This window comes from Neovison vison, chromosome 5, assembly GCF_020171115.1.
Source record: "Neovison vison isolate M4711 chromosome 5, ASM_NN_V1, whole genome shotgun sequence".
NCBI classification, from domain to species: domain Eukaryota; kingdom Metazoa; phylum Chordata; class Mammalia; order Carnivora; family Mustelidae; genus Neogale; species Neogale vison.
This window is the reverse complement of record NC_058095.1, coordinates 36,572,175-36,598,043: the sequence shown is the minus strand read 5'-3', so window position 1 is coordinate 36,598,043 and position 25,869 is coordinate 36,572,175. Positions and strand designations below refer to the sequence as shown.

Genomic DNA, 25,869 nt, shown 5'->3' with positions numbered 1-25,869 from the left:
AGTTGATGTTGGGAATTTTGTGGGACTTTGTAAGTACACAGAATTGTACATTTACATTCTCTAGTAAACATTTTACTTCTTTTATAATGTTTGGCTTTTAATGTATTTTCTTGCCTTATTGCAGTGGCAAGGATATATAGTACAAGGTTGAATTTGGAGTATTGACAGTGGATATCCTTGCCTTCTTCACATCTTGGGGGGAAAGCATTCATTCACTCTTTCACCATTAAATATGACATTTGTTATCAGTCTTTTTTTTTTTTAAAGTATTTTTATTTATTTGAGAGAGAGAAATCACAACTAGGCAGAGAGGCAGGCAGAGAGAGAGGAGGAAGGAGGCTCCCTGCAGAGCAGAGAGCCCGATGCGGGGCTCGATCCCAGGACCCTGAGATCATGACCTGAGCCGAAGGCAGAGGCTTTAACCCACTGAGCCACCCAGGCGCCCCTGTTATCAGTCTTTTGTATATGTCTTTTATCAGATTAAGAATTTTTAAAAAAAATATTTTACTTATTCATTTAACAGAGAGAGAGAGATCACAAGCAGGCAGAGAGAAAGGCAGAGAGAGAGAGGGGGAAGCAGGCTTCCCGCTGAGCAGAGTGCCCGATGCGGTGCTCGATCCCAGGACCCTGAGATCATGACCTGAGCTGAAGGCAGAGGCTTAACCCACTGAGCCACCCAGGTGCCCCAAGAAATTTTTTTTTTAAATTCCTAGGTTGCTGAAAGTTTTTATAAGGAGTGGATATTGAATTTTCTCTTTTAAATTTTATTGCATCTCTTGGTAGGATCGTAAGATTTTCTTCCTATATCCTGTTGATATGGTGAATTACAATGATTGGGTTTGGGTTGTGGACCCAAACTCGCATTCTTGGGGGTAAAACTGACTTGGTCATTGTATAAGACCCTTTTTATATATTGCTGGATTTGATTTGCTAAATTTGCCAAGGCTTTTTGTGCATGCAAGTTAGATATTAGTCTGTAATTTTATTTTTTATAATGGCTTTGGTTTTGATATCAGGGTAATGTTAGCCTTATAAAATGAGCTGGGAATTACTGGTATTACTTCTTCCTTAAATTTTTGATAGACTCTACCAGTGAGGCCTTCTGGGCCTTGCATCTTATTTCTGGAAAGGGTTTCACTTACATATTTAATTCTTTTTTTAATTTTTTAAAAAATTTATTTTAGAGAGCCAGAGAGGGAAGAGGAGAGGGGGTGGGGGAAGGGGCAGAGGGAGAAGGGGAGAGAATCCTAAGCAGGCTCCACACTAAGTGTGGTGCCGCCCCATGCAGAGCTAGATCTCATGCCCCTGAGATCATGACCTGAGCTGAAGTCACGAGTCAGACACTTAGCTGATTGAACCACCCAGGTGCCCCTACACGTTTAATTCTTTTTTTTTTTTTAATATTTTATTTATTTATTTGACACAGAGAGATCACAAGCAGGCAGAGAGGCAGGCAGAGAGAGAAGGGGGAAGCAGGCTCCTCGCTGAGCAGAGAGCCCGATGTGGGGCTCGATCCCAGGAACCTGAGATCATGACCTGAGCCGAAGGCAGAGGCTTAACCCACTGAGCCACCCAGGTGCCCCTACACGTTTAATTCTTATAATAAGTATGGGGTTATTCAGACTTTCTCTTGCTTTTTGAATTGGTAATTAGTATTTCTCAAGAAATTTGTCCATTCAAGTTTTTTAATTTATTGGCATACTGCTCAAAATATTCTCTTTTAAAAAATGCTTGCAGGATCTGTAGTGATCTCTCTTCCTTTCTGATATTCATAATTTGTTTCTCTTTTATGATCAATGTAGGCAGAAGTTTATAAGTTTTATTATCTCTAAAAAACAACTTTGTCTTTTCCATTTTCTGTAAAGTTTTTCTATTTTCTACTTGGTTGATTTCTGCTTTTATCTTTATTTCCTTTGTTTCACTTTGGATTTAATTTGCTTTTTTCCTAATTTCTTCAGGATTAAGCTTAGATAATTAGTTTGGACCTTTTTTTCCCCCTTCTCCGACAGCAGTTGAAAGTTAAACATTTCCTTGTGAGCCCTACTTTATCTGTATCACACAGATTTTGATGTTAGGTTACTTTTTTTTCCTAATTTTTTTGTGATTTCTTCTCTGACCCAAGATTTATTTACAATTCTAAATAAACCTACTAAGTAGGTGTTTTTTCCATAGATATTTTTTTCTTACTGACTTCTAATTTAGTTTGTGGTGTTAGAGAACATATTCTATGTGATTGCAGTTCTTATAGTTTCAATGATCTGTTGGTAAATGCTCTGAGTTCTTGGTGAGAATATGTATTCATTTATAGTCTAGTGCTCACTTATTCAATATAGTCATCTATAAATGTCAGGTCAGTTTGGTGATTATGTTGTTTATGTCTTTTATATTACTGATTTTTTTTTTTGTCTATTTATAAATTAGAGAAAAGTGCTGAAGGCCTTATAATCATGGATTTGGGCTGCTTTCAATTCTATCAATTTTTACTTCTTAGATTTTAAGTTTTGTTATTAGGAGTATACACATTTAAGATTATGTCTTCCTGATGATTTAACCCATCTGTCATTAGGAAAATCTGTTTTAAAATCTACTTTGTTTATTATTAATATAAGCACTCTAGCTTTTGATGCTTAGTGTTTGCATAGTATTTTTTCATCCTTTTACTTTTAGCCCATATGTCTTTACATTTAAAGGATACATAAATACATAAATGGACTTCTTTTGCATAGTTGAATCTTCCTTTTTTTTTTCCAATTTGACAACCTCTGCCTTTTAATTGAAATGTTTACATGATTTACATTTAATGTAATTATCACTATGGTTGCTGTATGTTTTCTATTTGCCCCATCTGTTTTTTATTCTTTTCTTTCTGCTCTCCTTTTGATTAATTGGACATGTTTTAGGGTTCTGTCTTTGCTTTCTTAACTATATCTCTTTTGGGGTTACTCTCAGGTTTATAATTTATAGCTCAAATTTGTCACTGTACTTTAAAATTTTTACTTCACATATAATGTGTAAAAACCTTCTACCACTATACTTTCATTTCCACCCTCATCTTCTGTGCAACTTTTGTTCTATATTTTACTGGATACACACAGTATTTTTTAATTAATTATTTTTATTAACATACAATGTATTATTTGCCCCAGGTGTACAGGTCTGTGAATCATCAGGCTTACACACTTCATAGCACTCACCATATCACATAGCATCCCCAATGTCCATAGTCCAACCACCCTCTCCATAACCCCTCCCACACAGTATTTTATTACTTTTTTCAAATCATCTTTTATATTTTTAAAATATTTATTTATTAATTTGAGAGAGAGAGAACACAAGTGGGAGAGGCAAAGGGAGAGGGAGAATCTCAGGCAGACTCCAAGTTGAGCACAGAGCCTGACAGGGGGCTCGATCTCACAACTCTGAGATCATAACCTGAGCTAAAACCGGGAGATGGATGTTTAACAGTCTGTGTCACCCAGGGATCTCAGTTATATTTTTAGAATTTTAATATTTTTATTGAGATTTTATTTTTGTAGGGCAATTTAAAGATCACAGCAAAATTGAAGAGAAAGTACAGAGATTTCCCATATATTCCCTACCCCTACCTACATGCATAGCCACCCCATTATCAACATCACTCAATGGAATGGTACATTTATTACAATTAATGAAACTACATCAGCACATCCTAATCACCAAAAGTCCATAGTCTATATTACAATTCACTCTTAGTGTTGTATATACAATGGGTTTGGACAAATGTATAACATGTATGCATCATTATGAGGTCATACTGAGCATTTTTACTACCTTAACAATCTTTTGTGCTCCACCTATTCATCATTTCCTATCTTCTCTGAAAACTCCTGCAACCCCGATCTTTTTCCTATCTCCGTAGTTTTAACTTTCCCAGAATGTTATGTATAGTTGGGAGTCAAATGATATGTAGCCCTTGGTTTGGCATCTTCTTAGTAATATGCTTTTAAGGTTTCTCTGTTTTTTAATGGCTTGATAGCTCATTTCTTGGAATGCTGAATAAATACTCCATTGTCTGGATGTCCCACAGTTTGCTTATTTGTTCACCTGCTGAAGGGTTGGTTGCTCCCAAGTTTTGTATGAATAAAGTGGCTATAAAGATCTTTCTGCAGGTTTTTGTGTGGACATGTGTTCATCTCCTTCAGGTAATTACCAGGGAGTATGATGGCTGAATCTTACAGCAAGAGTATGTTTAGTTTTGTAAGAAATTTCCAAATTGTCTTCCATTATGGCTATACCATTTTGTATTTCACTGACAATAAATGAGAGTACATGTCTCTCCACATTCTCATCAGCATTTGGTGTTGTCAGTGTTCTGGATTTGGCCATTCTAATTATGTGTGTAGTGGTATCTAATTTTAATTTGCATTTCCCTGATATATGATATCAAGCATCTCTTCATATGCTTGTTTTCCATTGTATATTTTCTTTGGTGAAGTGTCTAATGAGGTCTAGGTTAGGGATGCCTGGGTGTCTCAGCTGGTTAAGCATCTGTCTTCCATCTCAGGTTATGATCTCAGGGTCCTGGCATTTGGATTTTGCCCCTCATAAGCTCCCTGCTCAATGGGGAGTTTGCTTCTCCTCCCCCATTGCCTTGTTCCACTGCTCATGCTCTGTCTCTCACAAATAAAGAAATAAAATCTTAAAAAAAAAAAAAAAAAAGACTGGGGCGCCTGGGTTGCTCAGTGGGTTAAAGCCTCTGCCTTCGGCTCAGGTCATGATCCCAGGGTCCTGGGATCGAGCCCCGCATCGGGATCTCTGCTTGGCGGGGAGCCTGCTTCCCTCTCTCTCACTCTGCCTGCCGCTGCCTACTTATGATCTCTTTCTGTCAAATAAATAAAAATCTTAAACAACAACAAAAAAGGCTAAAAAACCTCATTTTTAATTGGGTTGTTTGCTTTTTTCTTCTTAAGTTTTAAGAGTTCTTTGTGTATTTTGGATAATAGTTTGATATTTTTTTAAAAGATTTTATTTATTTATTTGATAGAAATCACAAGTAAACAGAGAGGCAGGCAGAGAGAGTGGGGGAAGCAGGCTTTCTGCTGAGCAGAGAGCCGGATGCGGGGCTCGATCCCAGGACCCTGAGACCATGACCTGAGCCGAAGGCAGAGGCTTAACCTACTGAGCCACCCAGGTGCCCTGGATAATAGTTTTTTATCAGATGTATCTTTTGCATATATTTCTTCTAGTCCAGTTTATCAGTTATTTCTTTCATGGAGACATATATATATATGTATATGTACATATATAATATTTTAGCATTCTAAAAGTATTTATGTAGTATATATATATTATAAAGGTAAGTTGCACATAATATACATACACACAAGAATACATGTTACCACTCTTGCAAATAAGTTATGAGTAAGGTTGAGTATCTTTTTAAATATCTGGTTATTCCTTTTGTCACTTAGGTTTTTCGTCTTTTTCTTACTACTTTACAGGGTTCTTCAGTATTAAATTAGACCTTTATGTTGTGAATTGCAAAAATTTCTTTTTTTTTCTTTCCTAGTTTGTTATTGTCTTTTGATCTTTTTTAAAAGACTTTACTTATTTATTTGACAGAGAGAGACACAGTGAGAGAGGGAATGTAAGCAGGGGGAGTGGGAGAGGAAGAAGCAGACTTTGCACAGAGCAGGGAGCCCGATGTGGGGTCCTGGGATCATGATCTAAGCTGAAGGCAGATGCTTAAAGACTGCGCCACCCAGGCACCCCATCTTTTGACTTTTTATAATGATTTTTATCATGCGGGTAATTTTTATTTTATGTATTCGAATTTGTCAGTCTTTTATGGCCTCTGGGTTTTGGTCATACTTTCTTACTCAGGTGATTTAAACATTTTTAAGTTGTTATATTTAAATCTGAAATTTATTCTGGTGAATAATCATGAGATATGAATATGTAACCTTTTTTTTCCCCGTTGGATTACTACCCCATTATTCCAACATCAATTACTGATAGTTCTTTTCCATACTAATTTGAGATGCAACTTTTATGACTTTATGATATTCTAGATTCCTTAATGTATCTGGTTCTACTTCTGGACTTTCTATTTTCTTTTCCATCAATATACAGTTTCAATTATTGTACTCATTAATATTTTATGTGTCTAGTTCCTCCTTATTACCTATTTATTTGTTTATTGTTTATTTTTACATATATATTTTAGAATTATACTAGCTAAAAATAAATTCTTGACGTATTTTATAGATTATTTGGAAGAGAGTTGAATTCTTTATGATGTCTTACTATTTAAGACAATGTTCTGCTTCCATTTTCTTTGGTTTTTTATTTTTATTTATTTATTTTTTTCTAATTTTCTTCAATACTGTTTAAAGTTCTCTTAACTTTTTTTTCAGGTTTAATGAAGTATAATTGATAAGTAAAATTCTAAGATACTTAAAGTATAAATCATGATGATTTGACATATGTATAGGTTGTAAAGGGATTCACTCCATCTAATTAGTAAATCCTGTTAACACTTCAGTATATTTTTAAGTTGATTCCTGGGGAATTTGTCTTTTATTTCTATATAATGGGGATTTTGTTCTTCAGTTACATTTTCTAATTTGATATGGTTTTATAAGATTACTGATTCTTTTTACTAAACTACATTTACATTTACATTTTTTTTTTTACAAAGGCACATTAATGAATTCTTTTATTTTAATACTTCCAATAAATTTTCTCCGGTTTTCCAAGTATATAATCATATTTTCTGTAAATAGTGACTATTTTACCTTCTTTGCAATTTTATATACTATTTCCAATTTAAATGTAATAATAGTAAGATAGGAGAATCATATTTATTGTCCAGAATAGGACACTTTTGAGAATGAAGGTAATGGGGGCATCATTAATAATTAAGCTGAAGCAACAGATATAAACTGAGATTGTCCTAGGCACATTGGGAAGACAATGGTAATCATTGTCTTCTTTGAAATATTAATGGGAATGCTTCTAGGGTTTCTTCATAAAGCATGACAGTGGCTTTTGAAAATTATATATAAGTCATATCTGTAAATCTATAAATATATTAAATTATACAAGTTATATATTTATATGTAAATTACATATTTGACTAATATATTAATTTTACATATAATTTTTTTGTCACGGTTGAGAAGAATCATTTTGTTCCTATTTTACTCAGCATTTTCATCAAGAATGAATATTAAACTATGGATATGAATATGATTTTTCACATTTTATTTTTTAATATGTTAACTACATTAAAAGATCCTAATACTGAATTATCCTTTTGTTCTTGGCTTTTTGGTTGTGTGTGTGTGCACACATGTAGAAGAATCCTATTTTCTATTAACATTTAGAATTCATTGTTACAATATTCATATGTGAATGGTCTTGATCTCTTCATATTTTTGGTTAGAAAAGGTATATCCAGATTTGCTTTAGGATCAATGTACTTGTTTTATAAAAGGAATTTGTAGGGACACCTGGGTGGCTCAGGTGTGTCAGCCTTTGGCTCAGGTCACAATCCCAGGGTCCTGGGATTGAACCCCGCGTCAGGCTCCCTGGTCAGTGGGAGCCTGCTTCTCCCTCTCCCCACACTGCTCGTGCTGTCTGTCACTCTTTCTCTCTCAAATAAATAAAATCTTTTTAAAAAGTGAATTTGTAAATTTTCTTTAATAATATTTCATAAAGGAAATTTCATTCACAGAGAAGAGGACCATATAATGAACTTCAAGCTTGTGCCCATTACTCAGCTTATTTATTTATTTATTTATTTATTTATTCTGAAGGTCAAGCAAAGCTTCATTGCACGCCAAGCATCAAGAATCAAACTGACCAGTCACGGCTGTCCTTGTAAAGAGGCGACCTCTCCCAGCCTCATAGACTAACTTTTATAGAGGTAGTTTAGCCGGACTATACACAGGTGGTTAATGAGATTGCAATACACAGATAAAACTGCACAGTCATGTTAGGTTACACACAGGCAGCCAATTGAATTATGATTCACCCTAGTAGATATATGTGTGCCCCACTGATTGGCTGTCTCTACTTGGCCTGACCCACCCTTGTATCTGGGTTTTGCAAGTGAGTTCCTCTGGGAAGGGCAGGGTCAATCTAAGTTTACTGTACTCAGCTTTTATAATTATTAATATTGTGCCAATTTACCTCCCCTATTTGTTTTATTTACCCGTTGCTATTTTTTTTTTTTTGAGAGAGAGATGAGAAGAGGAAAGAGTGAGAAAATGAACTTTTTTTTTAAAGGTTCTGTTTTTTTTTTTTTTAAGATTTTATTTATTTATTTGACAGACAGAGATCACAGGTAGGCAGAGAGGCAGGCAGAGAGAGGATGAAGCAGGTTCCCTGCTGAGCAGAGAGCCTGATGTGGGGCTCAGTCCCACCCTGGGATGGTGACCTGAGCCGAAGGCAGGCGCCCACTGAGCCACCAGGTGCCCCTTTAAAGGTTGTTTTTAAGTAATTTCTACATCTAACGTGGGGCTTGTTCTCACAACCCCAAGATCACAAGGTGAATGCTCTACCAACTGAGCCAGCCAGGGGCCCCAAAAGAGGCTGCTTTTATTTTTTTTAATTATTTATTATTTTTTAGAAGTAACTTCTACACCCAATTTGGAGCTGAAGGACTGAATATTTTATTTTTAAATTTTTTTTAAAGATTTTATTTTATTTATTTGACAGAGAGAGATCACAAGTTGGCAGAGAAGCAGGCAGAGAGAGAGGGGGAAGCAGGCTCCCTGCTGAGAAGAGAGCCTGATGTGGTAGATCCCCAAGACTCTGAGATCATGACCTGAGCTAAAGGCAGAGGCTTAACCCACTGAGCCACCCACGTGCCCCTACATTTTAATGGGACTAGAACATTTTAAAGCAACTATTAGACTTCACATATATTTGCCCATGCATAATTTAGCATATGTTTCTAACATTTTAAAGACAATATTACTATGGTTTAGGAAATTAACAGTAATTCTTTGTCTAATACCCAGACTGTTTACAATTGTTTTTGATTGTTTAAAAAATGTTGTTTTAGAATTGGCTTTTTAAAAATCAGAACCTAAACAAGGAAGTTACATGGCATTTCTTTTAAGAGGGATGCCATTTACTTGCTGAGAAAACTGCATTATTTGGGGGCACTTGGGTGGCTCAGTTGGTTAAGCAGCTGCCTTCGGCTCAGGTCATGATCCCAGCGTTCTGGGATCCCAGAACGCTGGGATCAAGCCCCACATCTGGCTCCCTGCTCAGCAGAAATCCTGCTTCTCGCTCTTCCTCTGCCTGCTGCTCTGCCTACTTGTGGTCTCTCTCTATCTCTCTAGTAAGTAAATAAAATCTTAAAAAAAAAAACTGCATTATTTGTCTTGTAGGATTTCTTATATTCAGGATTTGTTTGAATTTATCCTCATGGTGTCATTTAAGATAGTGCTTTTCCCCCAAATTTCTAGGAATGTTTCCCTAGTAATTAGATTCCCTAATCTAAATACCCCAAATACAAGTTCTTGGAAAGTGAATCTTACTGGTCTTGCTTTGCCTGGGAGTATTTTGGGAATGGTCATGTGTTACTAGGTCCACATATTTATGAGGGGCTATAGATGATAAACTCTTTTAAGAATATAGGGTTGGGCATCTGGGTGGCTCAGTTGGTTAAGTGTCTGATCTTGATTTCCGCTGGGGTTGTGAGATTGAACCCCCTTCGGCTCCGCACTCAGTGCAGTCTGCTTGTCCCTCTACCTCCGCCTGCTTAAACTCTCTCTCTTCCAAATAAATAAAATCTAAAAAAAGAAAAAAAGGAATATAGGGTTGGGCACATGTCTAAAGAGGTGCCTAGCACAGCATCTTTATCATGTACACTAAATTCTTACATACGTAAAAATACCATTCTTGCCCATCTTCCTTTCCATATATTTTTGGTTATTCTCACTAGTTTATATTCCAGATTAAATTTAGAAAATGTTGTAGTATTTTAAATATACATTGATATCGTAGCTGCTAGCCACATGTAACTATTTAAATTAATTAAAATTAAAATATAGTTCCTTAGTTGCACTGAGCACATTTCAAGTACTCACTAGGCCCTTGTAGTAGTTAGTAGCAAGTATATTGAATAGTACAGATAAAGAGCATTCTATCATTGCAGAAAGTTCTATTGGGTAGTGCTGCTTTAGAGGCTTGTATATTGATAATACCTTACTCCTTTTTTAATGCTCATGAAAGAGTAAAAAAAAAATATCTATTTTGTGTGAGTTTTGCTTGTAGCATTTTAGTCAATTACGTAGGAAAGGTATATCACAGGATAGCTTTGTTTTCTCATTTTAAAAATTTCATTGAAGGAAGTTTGAAAAATATTAAGTATGCAGTTGGATTAATTTTCACCAACCAAATAATCTTTTTAATACATTTTCTTTCTGGGTTCTATTTGATTCATGTCTGATTATTTGACTTTCACAATCATGTAGTTTTGTTCAAAAAGAGCACATAAATATTTTTCTAATAACACATCAAGAGATATATTGATCGGGGCGCCTGGGTGGCTCAGTTGGTTAAGCCACTGCCTTCGGCTCAGGTCGTGATCCCAGGGTCCTGGGACTGAGTCCCGCTTCGGGCTCTCTGCTCGGCAGGGAGCCTGCTTCCCTCTCACTCTCTCTGCCTGCTTCTCTGCTTACTTGTGATCTCTCTCTCAAATAAATAAATAAAATCTTTAAAAAAAATTAAAAAAAAAAGAGATACATTGATCCCAGTTTGTCTGACCACTGTATCATTTGACCATTTGGTTAGACTGGTGATTACCAGGTCTCCAGGATAAAGGCACATTTTTCTTTTGCAGTTAATAAGTAATCTGTGGGGTAATATTTGGAGGCTGTGTGACTATCTTGTTCCCCAACAACTTTTTACTCAATGATTTTACCATCCATTTGGGTAGCTTTCAGGAATCAATTATTACATAGGAGTTACAAGATGGTGATTTTAGAAACTCTTTTATTCTGTTTACATACAATTTTTAGCTGATATTCTTTAAGAAAGAGCTTTTCCTTTTCCCCTCATCATCTTTGATTCTTTTTTTTTCTTTTCTTTATTTGTTATAAACACCAGGTATGTCTCCTGAAGCTGGCCCATGTGACTTACTATACTTTGAGACTTGTTGCTATAGGCACTACTGTGTAAAGGGCTGTTAAACCAAGAGAATTTTTGCTTTATGGCAGTTTGGTCATTTTTTTATCATGTGATTATTCTTAAAATAAGAACTTTAATAGACTATAATTGTTATAAATTTAGGTAAAAAATTATACCACTTTGGATCTTTTTTTGATTAATTCTACTGAAACACAAGCTTTTCAGAAACTGGGGCATCTGTGTTAAGGAATTCCCATTTACACCAGGCAAGAAAGTAAACAGTAAGTGGAGAGTAGGGTAACAAACACTTACGGTATCAAAAAACAACCGTGAAAAGGATCTGTCTTAATGTGCTAGCCCATTGCAGTTTAACATATTGCTTACAACCTTCACAATAGAATTTGAGTGACTTCAGTTACACATTCCAGGAGACTGGCAGTCTGTTACAATCAGAGTCTGAACTTTAGAGCAGGCTAATTTACAGCGATGGGATGAAGAAAGTTGTGGATTTATATTACACACTCTCACCTGACACTGTATCTGATCCCTTACCTGCTGATTGACATCTTGAATGAGCTCTTTGAAGCAAGTTCCAGCTTAATTAAAACGTTTGCTTGGTTAGCAGTGATCTGTGAAAGCCTGTGATAAATATTGAATCAGGTTCACCTGCTGGTTGCTGTGAGTGGATAAACAGCTGCTTTGTGCAGTTTAATCATGAAACTGGCAGTAGAGTACTACTGTTTGAATTTTTTAAAAAGAATAGTTGAGAAGGTATAGCTATGTCACTTTTGCTATCTTACTAGAGTGTGTGCTTATGTGAGATTTTGCACAACAGGCATTCAGTACCTGTTTAGATGGCTTGGGCAACAGCAATTTGTTGATAAAGATTAACAATAAACCCTCTTTTTTATGTCTCAAAGATCATAGTATAATTCTACCTTCATTGGCTTTTTACCACTAGCTTTTTATGTGCATGGCATTCTGAAATTAAAAAGGGTAATATTTTGGTTTTTTGCCAAGTTAAATGGTAGATGAAAATGAACTTACTAAGGCTTTGTTTTGATGTGTAAGTTTATGAGTTCCAACTTTTCCACAAATTTATTATGTATTTTATAACAACTTGAGGAACTCTTTTAGATTTTTTTTTTAATCTGTGAAATAGAGTTAGAAATAAGCAGTGGCAATAAACTGGGTGTTTTAGAATTATGTTAAAATTAGGTAATTAACAAACATAAAGATAAATGAATTTACAAGCATTGGAGGAACCTTGTAAAATTGCGTTCTTTGGACTATCAGCTTGTTTATTCCTTTACCGAATAAATGTGTCTGGCCAAGTTGGTTGTAATGAAAATGCTGTTTCCATTTGATTTTCATTATAAAATCAGATGTACATTCTGGAAGAAAGCCCTCACCCAGTAAGTCACAATCTTCTTGAGCACCTGAGGAAAGTTTGGACTGACTTTCTAGAAATGCACACAAAATTGTGTTTGTAGTTTCTGGGTGATCTCAAACCCTCTCTTCTGTAATAGTTCATGGATCCTAAATTAAAAACTTATTTCTTAATAAATGAGGTTGAAATATTTTGGTCAAGAGGTATTAAGATGAAAACTATTCTGTGTTAATAAGCAGCTGAGGAAGAACCAGAAGGGACTGTATTTGCTGTGCTCGATTTCTTTTGAATATTTAGCATTTTTCAGGTATATTGTCCATTACAATTCTTAGCTCTTAGTAGATTATTTACTACAGTGGGGGTTCCTAATTCTGTACCTAAAGTTTTATAGTTTTATTCCTATCATCAGTTTGTTTGGAATTTTAGGGGCAGAAAAAAATTTAAGTTATACTCGGTCTGCTCAACCTTGTTTTTTTTGATGTTTATCTACTTTGATACATGCTTTTTAAAATAAAAACTTTTTTTTCATTACATTTTCATTTTTTCATTACAGATAATATTCTATTGATTAAAAAACCTCACAATTTATTTATGCATTCTTTTTTTGATACACTTAGCTTGTTTTCCTCACTATTTAAACAATGCTGCAAAGAATACCGCTATTATATCTGTTTAATGTGCAAGAGTTTCTCTACTATTTATACTTAACAGTGTCATGCTGGGTCAGAGTATCTATGTATCTTTGATTCACTAGATCACCAGTTTGCTCTACAAAGTGGATGTGCCACTTTATATTTGGGTCAGCAGTGTGTGAGAGTTGCTTCAAATCTTCTCGAACACCCTATCTGATGGATGAGAAATGGAATCGAATTACGGTTTTAATTTGCATTTTCCTAGTTAGTAATGAGGTTAACATTAAACTATATATCTTTTCTGATGTTTATTGGCCTTTCAGCTTTTGTCTTCTGTGATTCTTTTGTTCTTGATCATCTTTTGGATTTGTCTTTTAAAATGAATTATTGGAATTTTTCATATGTTACAGATACTGGTCCTTGGTTATATGCAGAGCAGATACTCTTTCTTAGTCTGTGCTGCCTTTTTCTTTTCTTTTCTTTTTTAATAAAGGGAAGTGCAGTTTTAGATAGAAATTTTACACCCTAATGAGATTGTGTCTTCAGTCATTGTGTTTTTGGCGTATTGTTTAAGAAATCCTTTCCCACATTGGGATCATAAAGATATTTTCCTGTACAGAGTCAGAGACCTTATTTACTACAAAACACAAAATATTTACTCTTTGGCCCTTTACAGAAAAAGTTTGTTGATGTATGCTTTAAGGAGTCTCTTAATTGAGAGGTATTTCCCGCCCCCCGCCCCCTTGAGGAACATAATGTAAATCCTGTTAGAAAATATTTGACTTAAAGTCAACTAATAAATTAAAATGGTTTTTTTTAATCTGAGTTTTATGTCTTACCCTTAGGAATATTTTATAATTGCATTTGGTAAATAATGCACTTGAGTACTAACTTTAAACAGTTCTGTAATTCATGAGTGAAATTGCTAGTGATAAGCTCGAAAACCTGTGCTTTGTAGAACAATTAAAGAATGAAGCATTGTCAGTGAGATGTGGTAACCCCTGTCATTATCTTCTACTTGGCTTGATATATCAGGAATTCTAATATTTCTTGAATGAATGAGATAGAACATATAAAGTGTTTAGCACAGGGACAGTCTTAATAAATGTTTGTTATTATTAATAATGAATATATCAGGATATGTATTTGTTGTGCACAACTATAAAGTGGCCCAAATATTAGCGTAACAAGATGATTTTTCTTTTTGGCCTTGAAAATAACAGGTTGCCCTGTACTTTTTCCTTTACAAGCTAACATTTTTTTTTTTGAAGATTTTATTTATTTATTTGAGAGAGAGACAGTGAGAGAGAGCATGAGCAAGGAGAAGGTCAGAGAGAAGCAGACTCCCCATGAGCTGGGAGCCCGATGCGGGACTTGATCCCGGGACTCCGGGATCATGACCCGAGCCGAAGGCAGTCACTTAACCAACTGAGCCACCCAGGTATCCCTAACATTTTTATTTTGAAGTAACTTTTTGATGTGTGAAGAACTTCAAATTAGAACATCAATTATACATCTATTGGATAACAACAGTGTTGTATATGTATAGTACTTGGCTTGGTGACATAAGTCACGGTCCATCAATTAAAAAAATTTTAAGTTATAGTCATATGCAAAATACCATGTTTAATGAATGAGTTATATAAAGAAATATAAGACATAGTTTATGTCCTCAAGGAATTTACAGTGTGATTGAAAGACAATAAAGATATGGAAAGTTTCAGAAAAGTATGTAATTATTTTATGGACCTAGTTTTCCCTTTATTTCCTACAAAACTTCTTTTTAGTCTTTTTTCCTCTCTTTTATATAGTTATTTTTTTCCTCTCTTTTATATAGCAATTTTTTGCATCTCTTTTATATAGTTATTTTTTATGTCTGTGTTTAGAATCTAATTCATAGCCTTCTTTTAGAAGGTTACCTGATTTTTGAATTAGCAAAATAACTTCTCAGAAAATACAATAGTTCATAGCTTTCCTTTATTATTTTCCATTTTTAAAATGTATTTAGTCACTGTACTCATTTTTATTTTTCAACTATTTAACTATAGTTTTTTTTTTTTTAAGAGTTTGTTTATTTATTTAACAGAGATCACAAGTAGGCAGAGAGGTGGGCAGAGAGAGAGAGAGGGAAATAGGCTCCCTGTGAGCAGAGAGCCTGATGCGGGACTTGATCCCAGGACTCTGGGATCATGACCTAAGCCGAAGGCAGAGGCTTTAACCGACTTAGCTACCCATGTGCCCAACCATAGTTATTTCTTAATATGTATTTTAAAGATTTTATTTATTTATTTGACAGAGATTACAAGTAGGCAGAGGCACGCAGGGAGAGAGGGGGAGGCAGGCTCCCTGCTGAGCAAAGAGCCCGATTCAGGACTCGCTCCCAGGACCCTGAGGTCGTGACCTGAGCCGAAGGCAGAGGCTTTAACCCACTGAGCCACCCAGGTGACCCTCTTAATATATTTTTTAACGGTTTTATTTATTTAAGAGAGAGTACAAGCGGGGTGAGGGACAGAGGGAGAAGCAGACTCCCTGCTGAGCAGGGAGCCCAATGCAGGGCTCAATTCCCAGACTTCAGGATCATGATCTGAACTGAAGGCAGATGCTTAACTAACTGAGCCATCTAGGTGCCCCTAGGCATAGAAGTTTTTATGTTGTTTTTGTGGGGAAAGGTTGGAGAAATTTATGAAACTTAAGACTTTGAAATTATATCCTATCTTACTTGAACTTACAGCTTTGTGAAAGCGACAAGGACTCAGAATTTGGTCTTTCAAGATCAAATCTTATAATCTTTCTTCATTCTTTCAAAAAAATTAATATATATTTCTATATTGTAGAACAAGAGAGAGAATAGAAATTGTTAGACATGAAGGAAATTTTCTAAAATCCTTGATTACTGACCCTCTAAGAACAGTTTTGACTATCATAGATTTGAAATGTATTTTTTTAAAAGATTTTATTTATTTATTTGACAGACGGAGATCACAAGTAGGCAGAGAAGCAGGCAGAGAGAGAGGAGGAAGTAGGGTCCCTGCCGAGCAGAGAGCCCAATGCGGGGCTCTATCCCAGGACCCTGGGATCATGACCTGAGCCAAAGGCAGAGGCTTTAACCTGCTGAGCCACCCAGGTGCCCCTGAAATGTATTTTTAAACAAGTGACTCCTACACGTGGAAAAAATATAGCTGTCACACCCATATGCATCTCTTGTGTTTCTTCATAGGTATGTAGGCTCCATGCCCAACGTGGGGCTTGAACTCATGACCCTGAGATCAAGAGTCACATGCTCCACTGATTGAGCCAGTCATGTGCTCCTGTAGTTTTGTTTGTTTGTTTATTTGTTTTTTTTTTTCTCCTTAAATAATAATGGAATTTTGGTGTTATTTGGGTTGGGTTCTCTTGTCTTTTGTTGAAGTAAAAGGACTCTAGACAGTATCTAACTATAGGAGAAGAAGCCATCTCTTAAAGGACTGCTCTGCCACTTTCAGGTCTTACAGGTTTTAGATTATAGGTTATAGATTTTAGATTATACATTATAGGTTTTAGGGAGCCTATATGTTTTACCTTTCTTGACATTCAGATATGTTGGATGAAAATGAATACTTTTTAATTTATTCTCCTCTTCCTCATGCAATCTCTATAAAATCAAAGGTCAAAAGCAAAAGGAAAATATATCTTTGAAAGATAAACCTAATAGCTTGTTAGCAGGAGAAATACATAATTAAAGGTACAAAATTATTTTATTTTGTTCATTTATTGTTTAAAGATGGCTAGTTCAAAGTGTTTCAGAGAGAGAGTCATAAAGTGTTAGCCTATTAATTGGATTGGAGGATATTAGGACTTCTGTCTTGGCTGTTTTCAGTATTCTTTCTCTAGTTTTCTTTCAGAATTGAAAATAAGTGATTTTTTTTGTTTTGTTTTTTAAAGATTTCATTTATTAACTTGATAGACAGAGATCACAAGTAGGCAGAGAGGCAGGCAGAGAGAGAGTAGAAGGGTAGCAGGCTCCCTGTTGAGCAGAGAGCCTGATGCAGGGCTCGACCCCAGGACCCTGGGATCATGACCGGAGCCGAAGGCAGAGACTTTAACCCACTGAGCTGTCCAGGCGCCCCTGAAAATAAGTGATTTTGGTGCAAATAATTCCAAATGTCTTTTTGAAGCCTCTCTTCTCTTGCCACATTCAGTTTTTTCCTATATTAAATGATTGTACCAAATCCTTTAAATAGAACTTCAGTAGACAATCACACCTGAAGAAATAATTTTTTAGTATTGCAAAAGAAAAAGAATCAACGTTCTTTCTTAATTTCCATCTTCTACAATACTTGCCTAAACAACCACTAGAAAACCATGTTCTTAGAAGATATACTTGCTTCAGACCATTGTAAGACATAATGAACAAAAACATGTTTGATATAGAATTAACCATAGCTTATAGTTTTATCAGCTATGGAGTGAAAACCAAATTTAAAGTTCCTAAATAAAGCTGCTATAATGGGAAAAGTTTCCTGAAATTAGTTCTTGATCTTTTATTTTTGTTAGTTATAGCTACTATCATAACATTTTAAGATAGGGAGATCCTTTTTTAAAATTACTAATGCCAAATTCATCCCTTTTAAAAAGTAAAAAAACGTTTTAATATAAAACAGCATTATAAAACTGTATAATAGCATCCCTTTTTATTTGAAAAAAGTTATATAGGAGATATATATGTATGAGGGTCTGTAGGTTATATATTACATTATTTGTCATAGGTGGTTGGCTCATTTTGTTTATTTCAATATTGTTTGGACTTTTGGTTAGAAAAAAGTGGAATTAAAATGAAAGGTTTAGGTGGTAAAGCTTTAAGTGGAATTGATGTTCAAAGTGTTTCATCAAAAGGGAGGTTTTTGAAGCCTTGAGAGAAGACCACTTTATTAGATTACTTTTATGCTTGGATATAATATATCCATATAGTATATAGCATTCCATTATTCAACTTAATATTCAGTATTTAATTTATCATATCATAGGGAAGAGAAATAGTATAATTGAGTGAAAAGATTAAAGGTATTGAAAAGTAAACTAATTCTGCTACCTAGAGTTATTTCACCTCATTTACTAGGTTAATTAATTAATGTGATCATTGCAAAGGCCAAAAAAATTGAGTCAGAAATATCATGATATAATTTGCATTCCATTTTCTGTATGACCATAAATTGTTAGATATTGCAACATATGTAACATAAACCACATGTCAGCTGTTTCCTGCCTCGCTGTTGACAAGAGCTCCATTCATAACTCTTCTTTTTATCCTTTCAGTGAATAAGTAATTATTCAATATAGAAGGCAGGATATTTGGAACTGGCTATTTAATGTGGCAGCACTCTGTAATGAAATCTGCTGCTACTGGCAACTTGAGAGGGGAATGTAACAATTCCAGCATGACTGTAACTTTATCTGCTTTGACTGACTGTTTATTTGGCACATCAGTGAACCTTTTATCCCAGTGAGTGACAGCTCCAGAAGGGTCACATTTACATCCATTCTATCATGTATTGTAATATTTAATGGCGGACAAGGTTGAGCGAGACTGGGAGTAATTTGAACTTGCTTTTCTACCGAGTTGAGGCTAAAAGACAGCTTGATCCCCAGTGTTGTGGTGTAACATGCTATGACTTAGCATTTGTTTATGAAGGCTACTCTTACTGATTATAATTTAAAAAAAAGTCTTCAGTTAAATGGTGTATTTGTTCAGTTGAACAAATTCTCTTAAGCTACTGTGCTATTTAGCTTTTTTTCCCTGTCAGTGACCCCTTCAGTAACTATTTCACAGTATTTCTCTTAAATGAGACTGCATTTTGTCTCATTTGTATACTAATTGAGATTGAGGAGAGAGTAGTTATTAAGAACTCATGGTTCTAATGGATAGCATTAAATAGAATAGTCTTAAGAACTCATGGTTCTAATGTATAGCATTAGATTTTTTATTTTATTTTTGAGTTGGGAAACAGAAGAGGAAAATCAGGTAAATTACAAACTATATTCCTGCTGTTCCATATGTTGTGTTTAAGGAGACATTTATCTAATTATTTAAATTATGGAACTGAATTATGAGTAAAATTGTTCAGAAAAAGCTGTCCTGAAAAATTATACTGATGGATTTGAATTCCATGACAGGTAATCAAATTTCAGATGTACTTGTTCCAGACAAACAACCTGCCTTTATTAATACATATTAATAATTTTCATCCATTTGCATCCCTATGGTAGATAATATTTTTCTTATATTTAATGACATTTTAGATTTGACTTGATATTTCTATTTTTTGCAAGCTGTATTTAAAATGCTCTTTACAATGTTGGTACAGAATATTTGAATGGGCTATGCTGTGAACAAAAATAACATTATCAACTCTAAACTGTAGTATTACGAGTTTACTTGAAGCCTAAGCAAAAATGAAAATTGTCCTCCATTTTATCTTATTTTTATAATTAGAATTAAAACCTCTTAGAACATTTAGAATTTGAGTGTCAGAATGATATGTTAGAAAGCCATGCAAATGTGGAAACATTGTTTATAACTTTGAAGAGTGCAAGAAAACCAATTTGAAATGGAATTTGTATTTTTTTTTCTTTAATGGCAAGTTTTAGATGATGTAATATCTTGAAATTTCTCTTTGGTAGTTGTGTTTTATTACTTACAGGTTCTGATTTTGTGAGAGGTTTCATAACTTTTTTTTGGCATGCCAGACATAAATTGTCTTTTCTTTCCTTTGTTACAGACCCCTGGTCACTGTTCCAGGTGTTGTTGTTCTACTAAACAAGGAAGCAGTCAAGATTCCTCAAATGCCACTAAGAAGGATCATGGGGGGAAATCCAAGATACCCAAAATATATTTTGGGACACGCACACACAAACAGATAGCTCAGATTACTAGAGAACTCCGGAGGACAGCATACTCCGGGGTCCCAATGACTATTCTCTCCAGCAGGGATCATACTTGCATCCATCCTGAAGTAATAGGTAACTTCAACAGAAATGAAAAGTGCATGGAATTGCTGGATGGAAAAAATGTGAGTAAAGTTATTTTGTTTTAGAGAAAAAAATAAGGCTGAAAAGATTCAATTTGCTCAATTTTCTACACATTCATTTTCTGTTTTATATGTGTATTTCCCGTGATAGTCAAATAACTTACAAAAATCAAATTAATTGCTAGTATTGCTATTTTTTGAAAAGTAACTTTACCATAAAATCTTTCTACATCAAAAACTGATGACGTACTGTACGGTGACTAACATAACATAATAAAAAAAAGAAAATCGTAAGTTTAAAATGACAGGTTTTGGTTCTAAAGCTTTGGGATATTTAATTCCTTGAAATTAATTCCCATTTTAGTCAGATACCTTCTTACCTCGTTGAAATCCCACTACCAAAAATAGTCAGATATGGATGAGTCATAGGAGGAGATAAAGTATTTAAATAAGTTAGTCAAATTTGATCTAATTAATATATTTTATATATTTTAAAACTTAATTAAAAGATAGTTTATTTAGGGTCTCTTTCTGAGTAAATTTTTAAAAGTTTTTGTGTTAAATGAGAAATATAATTATTATCCTATCTTGTAATTTTGATTAGTATAAACTTCTCTTTCAAAAAAAGTTATATGAAATTATTAACTTTAAAGATATGTCATTGGTGGTTTTAAAGTATTCCAGGAAAATCTTGAATATGAATTTGGTCAAGGTAGAAATTAAGAAGTCTTTCTTAGTAAATACATAATTTTTTTAATGGTATTAGTTTGGTGGTCTGTACAGTTTAATAACTTGTTTAGTCTGAAACTGCCTACAAGTCTGGAATACACTCAGAATTTATTCATGAATAATAAATTGATAGTCTGTGAAATGATCAGTGACAAATTAATATATTTTGAAAGTTCTTTCACTAGTATTTTGTCAGAGTTGGTTCTAGAGTTGGTTCTCATGGTCTCAAAAGACCATGAGCCATAGCCCCTAAAGTTTCATTTAATTGGTATATCACCTTCTACCCATGTAATGTGAATAAGTTATTTTGTATTATGCATTTCTTTCTCCTTGGTTATAAATACTTGAAGATACCTGCTTTTAGTTATTTGTCTGGACCTAATTCTGCCTCAGAATGCTTAGCTCATAGCCAAACACGAACACTCTCTTGTTCTCAAGTCCTTAGGGTAATTTGGTATTGTAATGATGGCCAATTACAAAGTCACTGTAGGTGTCTGTGTTTACTATGGCTGAATTACCAAAGCGAAATGATAAATAGATAACTGACAGTTTGGGGAAAAAGGAGTTTAAAGTGTGATAACACTTCAATTGACAGTCTCCCCTCAGGATTGTGTTACACTGCTAAAATGGATGAGCCATTCTGGTTTTGCTATCATTCTTCACAGGAGTGTCGTTCTAAGTGCCCTTAAAGTGTAAACTTTCTGATTTTTTGGCTTGATCCAAAGGCACATGTGTTTTTGTTCACTGTTTCTTTTTTACGAAAGTGCTCCTATACTGGAAAAGCAATGCATTTATCTGCTGAAAGTTAATTTTTGTTTCAATTAAGAAAAAATAATTAACTAGCACCAGAAATAATTCTACAAAATTATTTTAGGTATGGAAAAATATGTTTTTTGTGAAGATGAGATTTAATGGTTAATAATCATGCTCTCATTATTTTAATGTTGGGTCACATTTTATAGATGTGTCCATATATACATATGTATAGAAGAAGAATAAATGAAGTACATCAAAATGTTACTAGTACATTCTTTCTGTTATAGAATTATAGATAATTTAGTGGAATTTTTGTACTCCTTTGTATCTTCTAGATATTTTATAGTGAACACTCTTTATAGTTTCCCCTAAGACATTCCTCTCTCCCTTTCTCCTCTCTTCCTTTTTTTTTTTTTTACTTACTTATATTTGATTAAGTAATACAGTCTCATGGCTCAAACTGAAAATATACAGAATTGTTTATAGAGAAAAATCTCTCTCACTGTTGTCCTCAAGTCACTTAAGTATCATCTTTGAAAGCAACCAGTGATACCATTGTTCTTTTGTATCTTTCAAGAAATATTTTTGCCTAATATCACTTTATAATCAAAGCAAAGGCAAAACAAGCATAATTAAAAACTTTTTTCAGGTTAATTTGGGGTATCTAGAGCTGTACTGATCTGGAGCTCTGTCTGAGTCAACTAATAGAGTTTCTTTAAAATGGTTGTGATTATGGATACAGTATAATTTCTCTACTGTAAAGTCTTTGTGGTTTTAATGATGTTCTGAAAATACTGAGATAAACTTGTTTTATTCTTTTGTTCCAGCATTGATTCACATTTCAGTAATGCCTGTTTATTTTTAGGGCAAATCCTGCTATCTTTATCACGGTGTACATAAAATTAGTGATCAACACACATTACAAACTCTTCAAGGGATGTGCAAAGCCTGGGATATAGAAGAACTTGTCAGCTTGGGGAAAAAACTAAAGGCATGTCCGTATTACACAGCACGAGAACTAATAGAAGATGCTCACATAATATTTTGTCCTTACAACTATCTTCTAGATGCACAAATAAGGGAAAGTGTGAGTAACTGTGTGAAAATTAGAACTTTTCTCCTATGTATTGGAATATGAATGATCAATGTGAAAGCTTTTAGATGTTTTACTTTTTACTTTATTTTTTTGCTTTATATTTAATTTATGTAAATGTATAAGCAGATTAGAGTACTGAAAACATATACTGAGATGTATTAAAAACTGAATTTTAGATATTAACATTTTTTTTTTTTAAAGATTTTATTTATTTATTTGACAGAGAGAAATCACAAGTAGACGGAGAGATAGGCAGAGAGAGAGAGAGGGAAGCAGGCTCCCTGCCGAGCAGACAGCCCGATGCGGAACTCGATCCCAGGACCCCGAGATCATGACCTGAGCCGAAGGCAGCGGCTTAACCCACTGAGCCACCCAGGCGCCCCTAGATATTAACATTTTAATGTCTAAAGTAATTAATACTTTTGAAGATCTAGTAATTTATACTTTTAAAGAGCTAGTACTGAGTGGGATTCTTTTTTTTTCTTTTTTTTTTTAAGATTTTGTTTATTTATTTGACAGAGAGTGAGAGAAAACAAGTAGGCAGAGTGGCAGGTGGAGGGAGAGGGAGAAGCAGGCTCTCCGCTGAGCAGGGAGCCTGAAGCGGGGCTCAAGCCCAGGACCCTAGGATCATGACCTGAGCCAAAGGCAGCTACTTTAACCAACTGAGCCACCCAGGTGCCCCACAGAGTGGGATTCTGATGGGGTTTTTCAGCCTATAATAATGACATTTTGGGCTTGACAGTGTTTTGTTGTGGTCATTTATCTTGTGCTCTGTAGGATGCTAAGCAGCATCTGGTTTTATCCACTAGACACTGGTTGCACGCTTAACAGCTGTCACAATCAAAAATGTCTCCAGACGTTGCCAAATATAACCTGGGGGCAAAATTACTCCCAGTTGAGACCCAATAATAAGTATCAGTCCTTCTATTTATGAATGGTCAGAATTATTTTAAAACGTTCATCTGAAAAATTTATAGTTTAAAGAACTTTGGGGGGAGAATATGTATACTATGCAAATTACGCTTTGTGAGATTTTAAGAAATGAAGTTTGGATATCGTATTTGTGTTTATTTGCACGGTTTTTCTTAGAACCATCCAGTTGTTGCAGCATAAGAGAAAAAGTGAATTACTTGGGGGAAGCCTGGGTGGCTCATTCTGTTAGGCATCTGACTCTTTATTTATTTATCTGACAGACAGAGATCACAAGTAGGCAGAGAGAGAGGAAGGGAAGCAGGCTTCCCGCCGAGCAGAGAGCCCAATGTGGGGCTTGATCCCAGGACCCTGGGATCATGACCTGAGCTGAAGGTAGAGGGTTTAACCCACTGAACCACCCAGGTACCCTAGCTATCTGACTCTTCATCTCCGCTCAGGTCTTGATCCCAAGGTCATGAGTTTGGGCCCCACTTTGGGCTCCCCACTGGGCATGGAGCTTTCTTTTAAAAAAAAGAATAATTTCATATATTCCCCTGTTATTCTTCTCTCTAGATCTGACTGCACAGCACTCATTAGCTTTCTATTTAAACTTAATAGGCATTATTATGTTTACTATTCCTGCTGTCCTCTTATTTGGTTTACTCTTGGCTAGTCCCCTTTCATTTGAGCCACTATACATATCAATGCCAGGTCAGTCTTCCTGATATTACTTTCATTACATCTTTCTTCTGCTTGAAAATATATTGCACTCTTGGCTCATGAGTTAAAGTCCATATCTCTTATTTTATTCAATTTTTAAAAATTTTTAAAAAATTGATTTCAGTTAATAAACATATAGTGTATTATTAGTTTCAGAGGTAGATTTCATTGATTCATCAGTCTTATGTAATACCCAGTGCATGTTACATCATGTGCCGTCCTTAAGGTCCATCACCCAGTTATCCCATCCCCCCAATTCCCCTGCCCTCCAGCAACCCTCAGTTTGTTTCCCATGACTAAGAGTCTCTTACGGTTTGTCTCACTTCATCTTGTTTTATTTTTCCCTCCCTTCCCACATGATCCTCTGTTTGGTCTCTTAAATTCCATGTATGAATGAGATCATATGATAATTGTCTTTCTCTGATTGACTTATTTTGCTTAGCATAATACCCTCTAGTTCCATTGTGTCATTGCAGATGGCAAGATTTCATTCTTTTTGATGGCTAAGTAGCATTCCATTATACACACACACATACACACCCCACATCTTTATCCATTCATCTGTTGATTCAAGTCCATTTCTCTTAAGCTTACTCTCATGATGCTCAGTAGTCTGGCTTGAATCTGCCATCCACTACAAACTCCCAACTTGGACCCTTCAAAAATTACCTCATAGTCCCCTGAGGATACCTCGTTCCTAACTATATCTCTGCTTTTGATGATGCCTGTATTGAAATGCCTGACTCCCTTTGCTATCCAAATCCAAATTCTACTCACTATTTATTTATTTATGGGAGAGAGGGATGGAGGACAGCAGGAGAGGGAGAATCTTAAGCAGGCTCCATGCCCAGTGGGGATCCTGATGTGGGGCTTGATCTCACAAGCCTGGGTTCATGACCTTAGCTGAAATGAAGAGTTGGACACTTAACCAGCTAAGCCACCCAGGCACCCCTCAACTCATCTTTTGAACCCCAATATATTTCTTATTCTTCCATGGTTCTTTTTCAGTCATTGTCAACTCTATATATTTTTTCCTCAGAATAACTCACTGGCAATTACTTTGTAACATTTCTTCATGTAAGCCAGGAGTCTTTCAATTGCAAATGACAGAAACCCAGTTTCAGTAGAGCTTAAAGAAAAAAGTACTTGACCAATTTCATTGTGAAGTCTTTATTTTCAGGCTGTTTCTTTCCAATGGGAACAAAGATAACCTCAAGCAGCCACCTAACCTGGAAAAAAAGAACATGATCTTAAATTTAGTATCCAGATTTCTCTGATTGGCCTACATTGACACTCATTTCCATTCTTGAACCTGTGACTGTAGAGGGATGGAATACTTGATTTAATTCACAAACCTGGGTTCTGAGTCTGTGTTGTGAGAGTGGTAATGTCCCTTGATTAACAGTTCTATCCACATCACATGTAGCTGGGGAAGAATAATTCTCAAAATGAAGGGATGTAGGGACGCCTGGGTGGCTCAGTTGGTTAAGCAGCTGTCTTTGG

At 35.1% G+C, this 25,869-nt stretch overlaps 1 protein-coding gene across 3 annotated transcripts in view; it reads left to right on the top strand.

Annotated features, from left to right (window-relative positions):
* The window catches only part of BRIP1 (BRCA1 interacting helicase 1), a 189,322-nt gene that overhangs the window by 38,573 nt on the left and 124,880 nt on the right, over positions 1 to 25,869 (top strand). For all 3 annotated transcript variants that reach the window (XM_044248524.1, XM_044248523.1, XM_044248522.1), the window contains exons 7-8: positions 19,905 to 20,195; positions 22,504 to 22,725. In XM_044248524.1, coding sequence (XP_044104459.1) covers positions 19,905 to 20,195; positions 22,504 to 22,725 — 513 coding nt within the window. The remainder of the gene's footprint in view (positions 1 to 19,904; positions 20,196 to 22,503; positions 22,726 to 25,869) is intronic.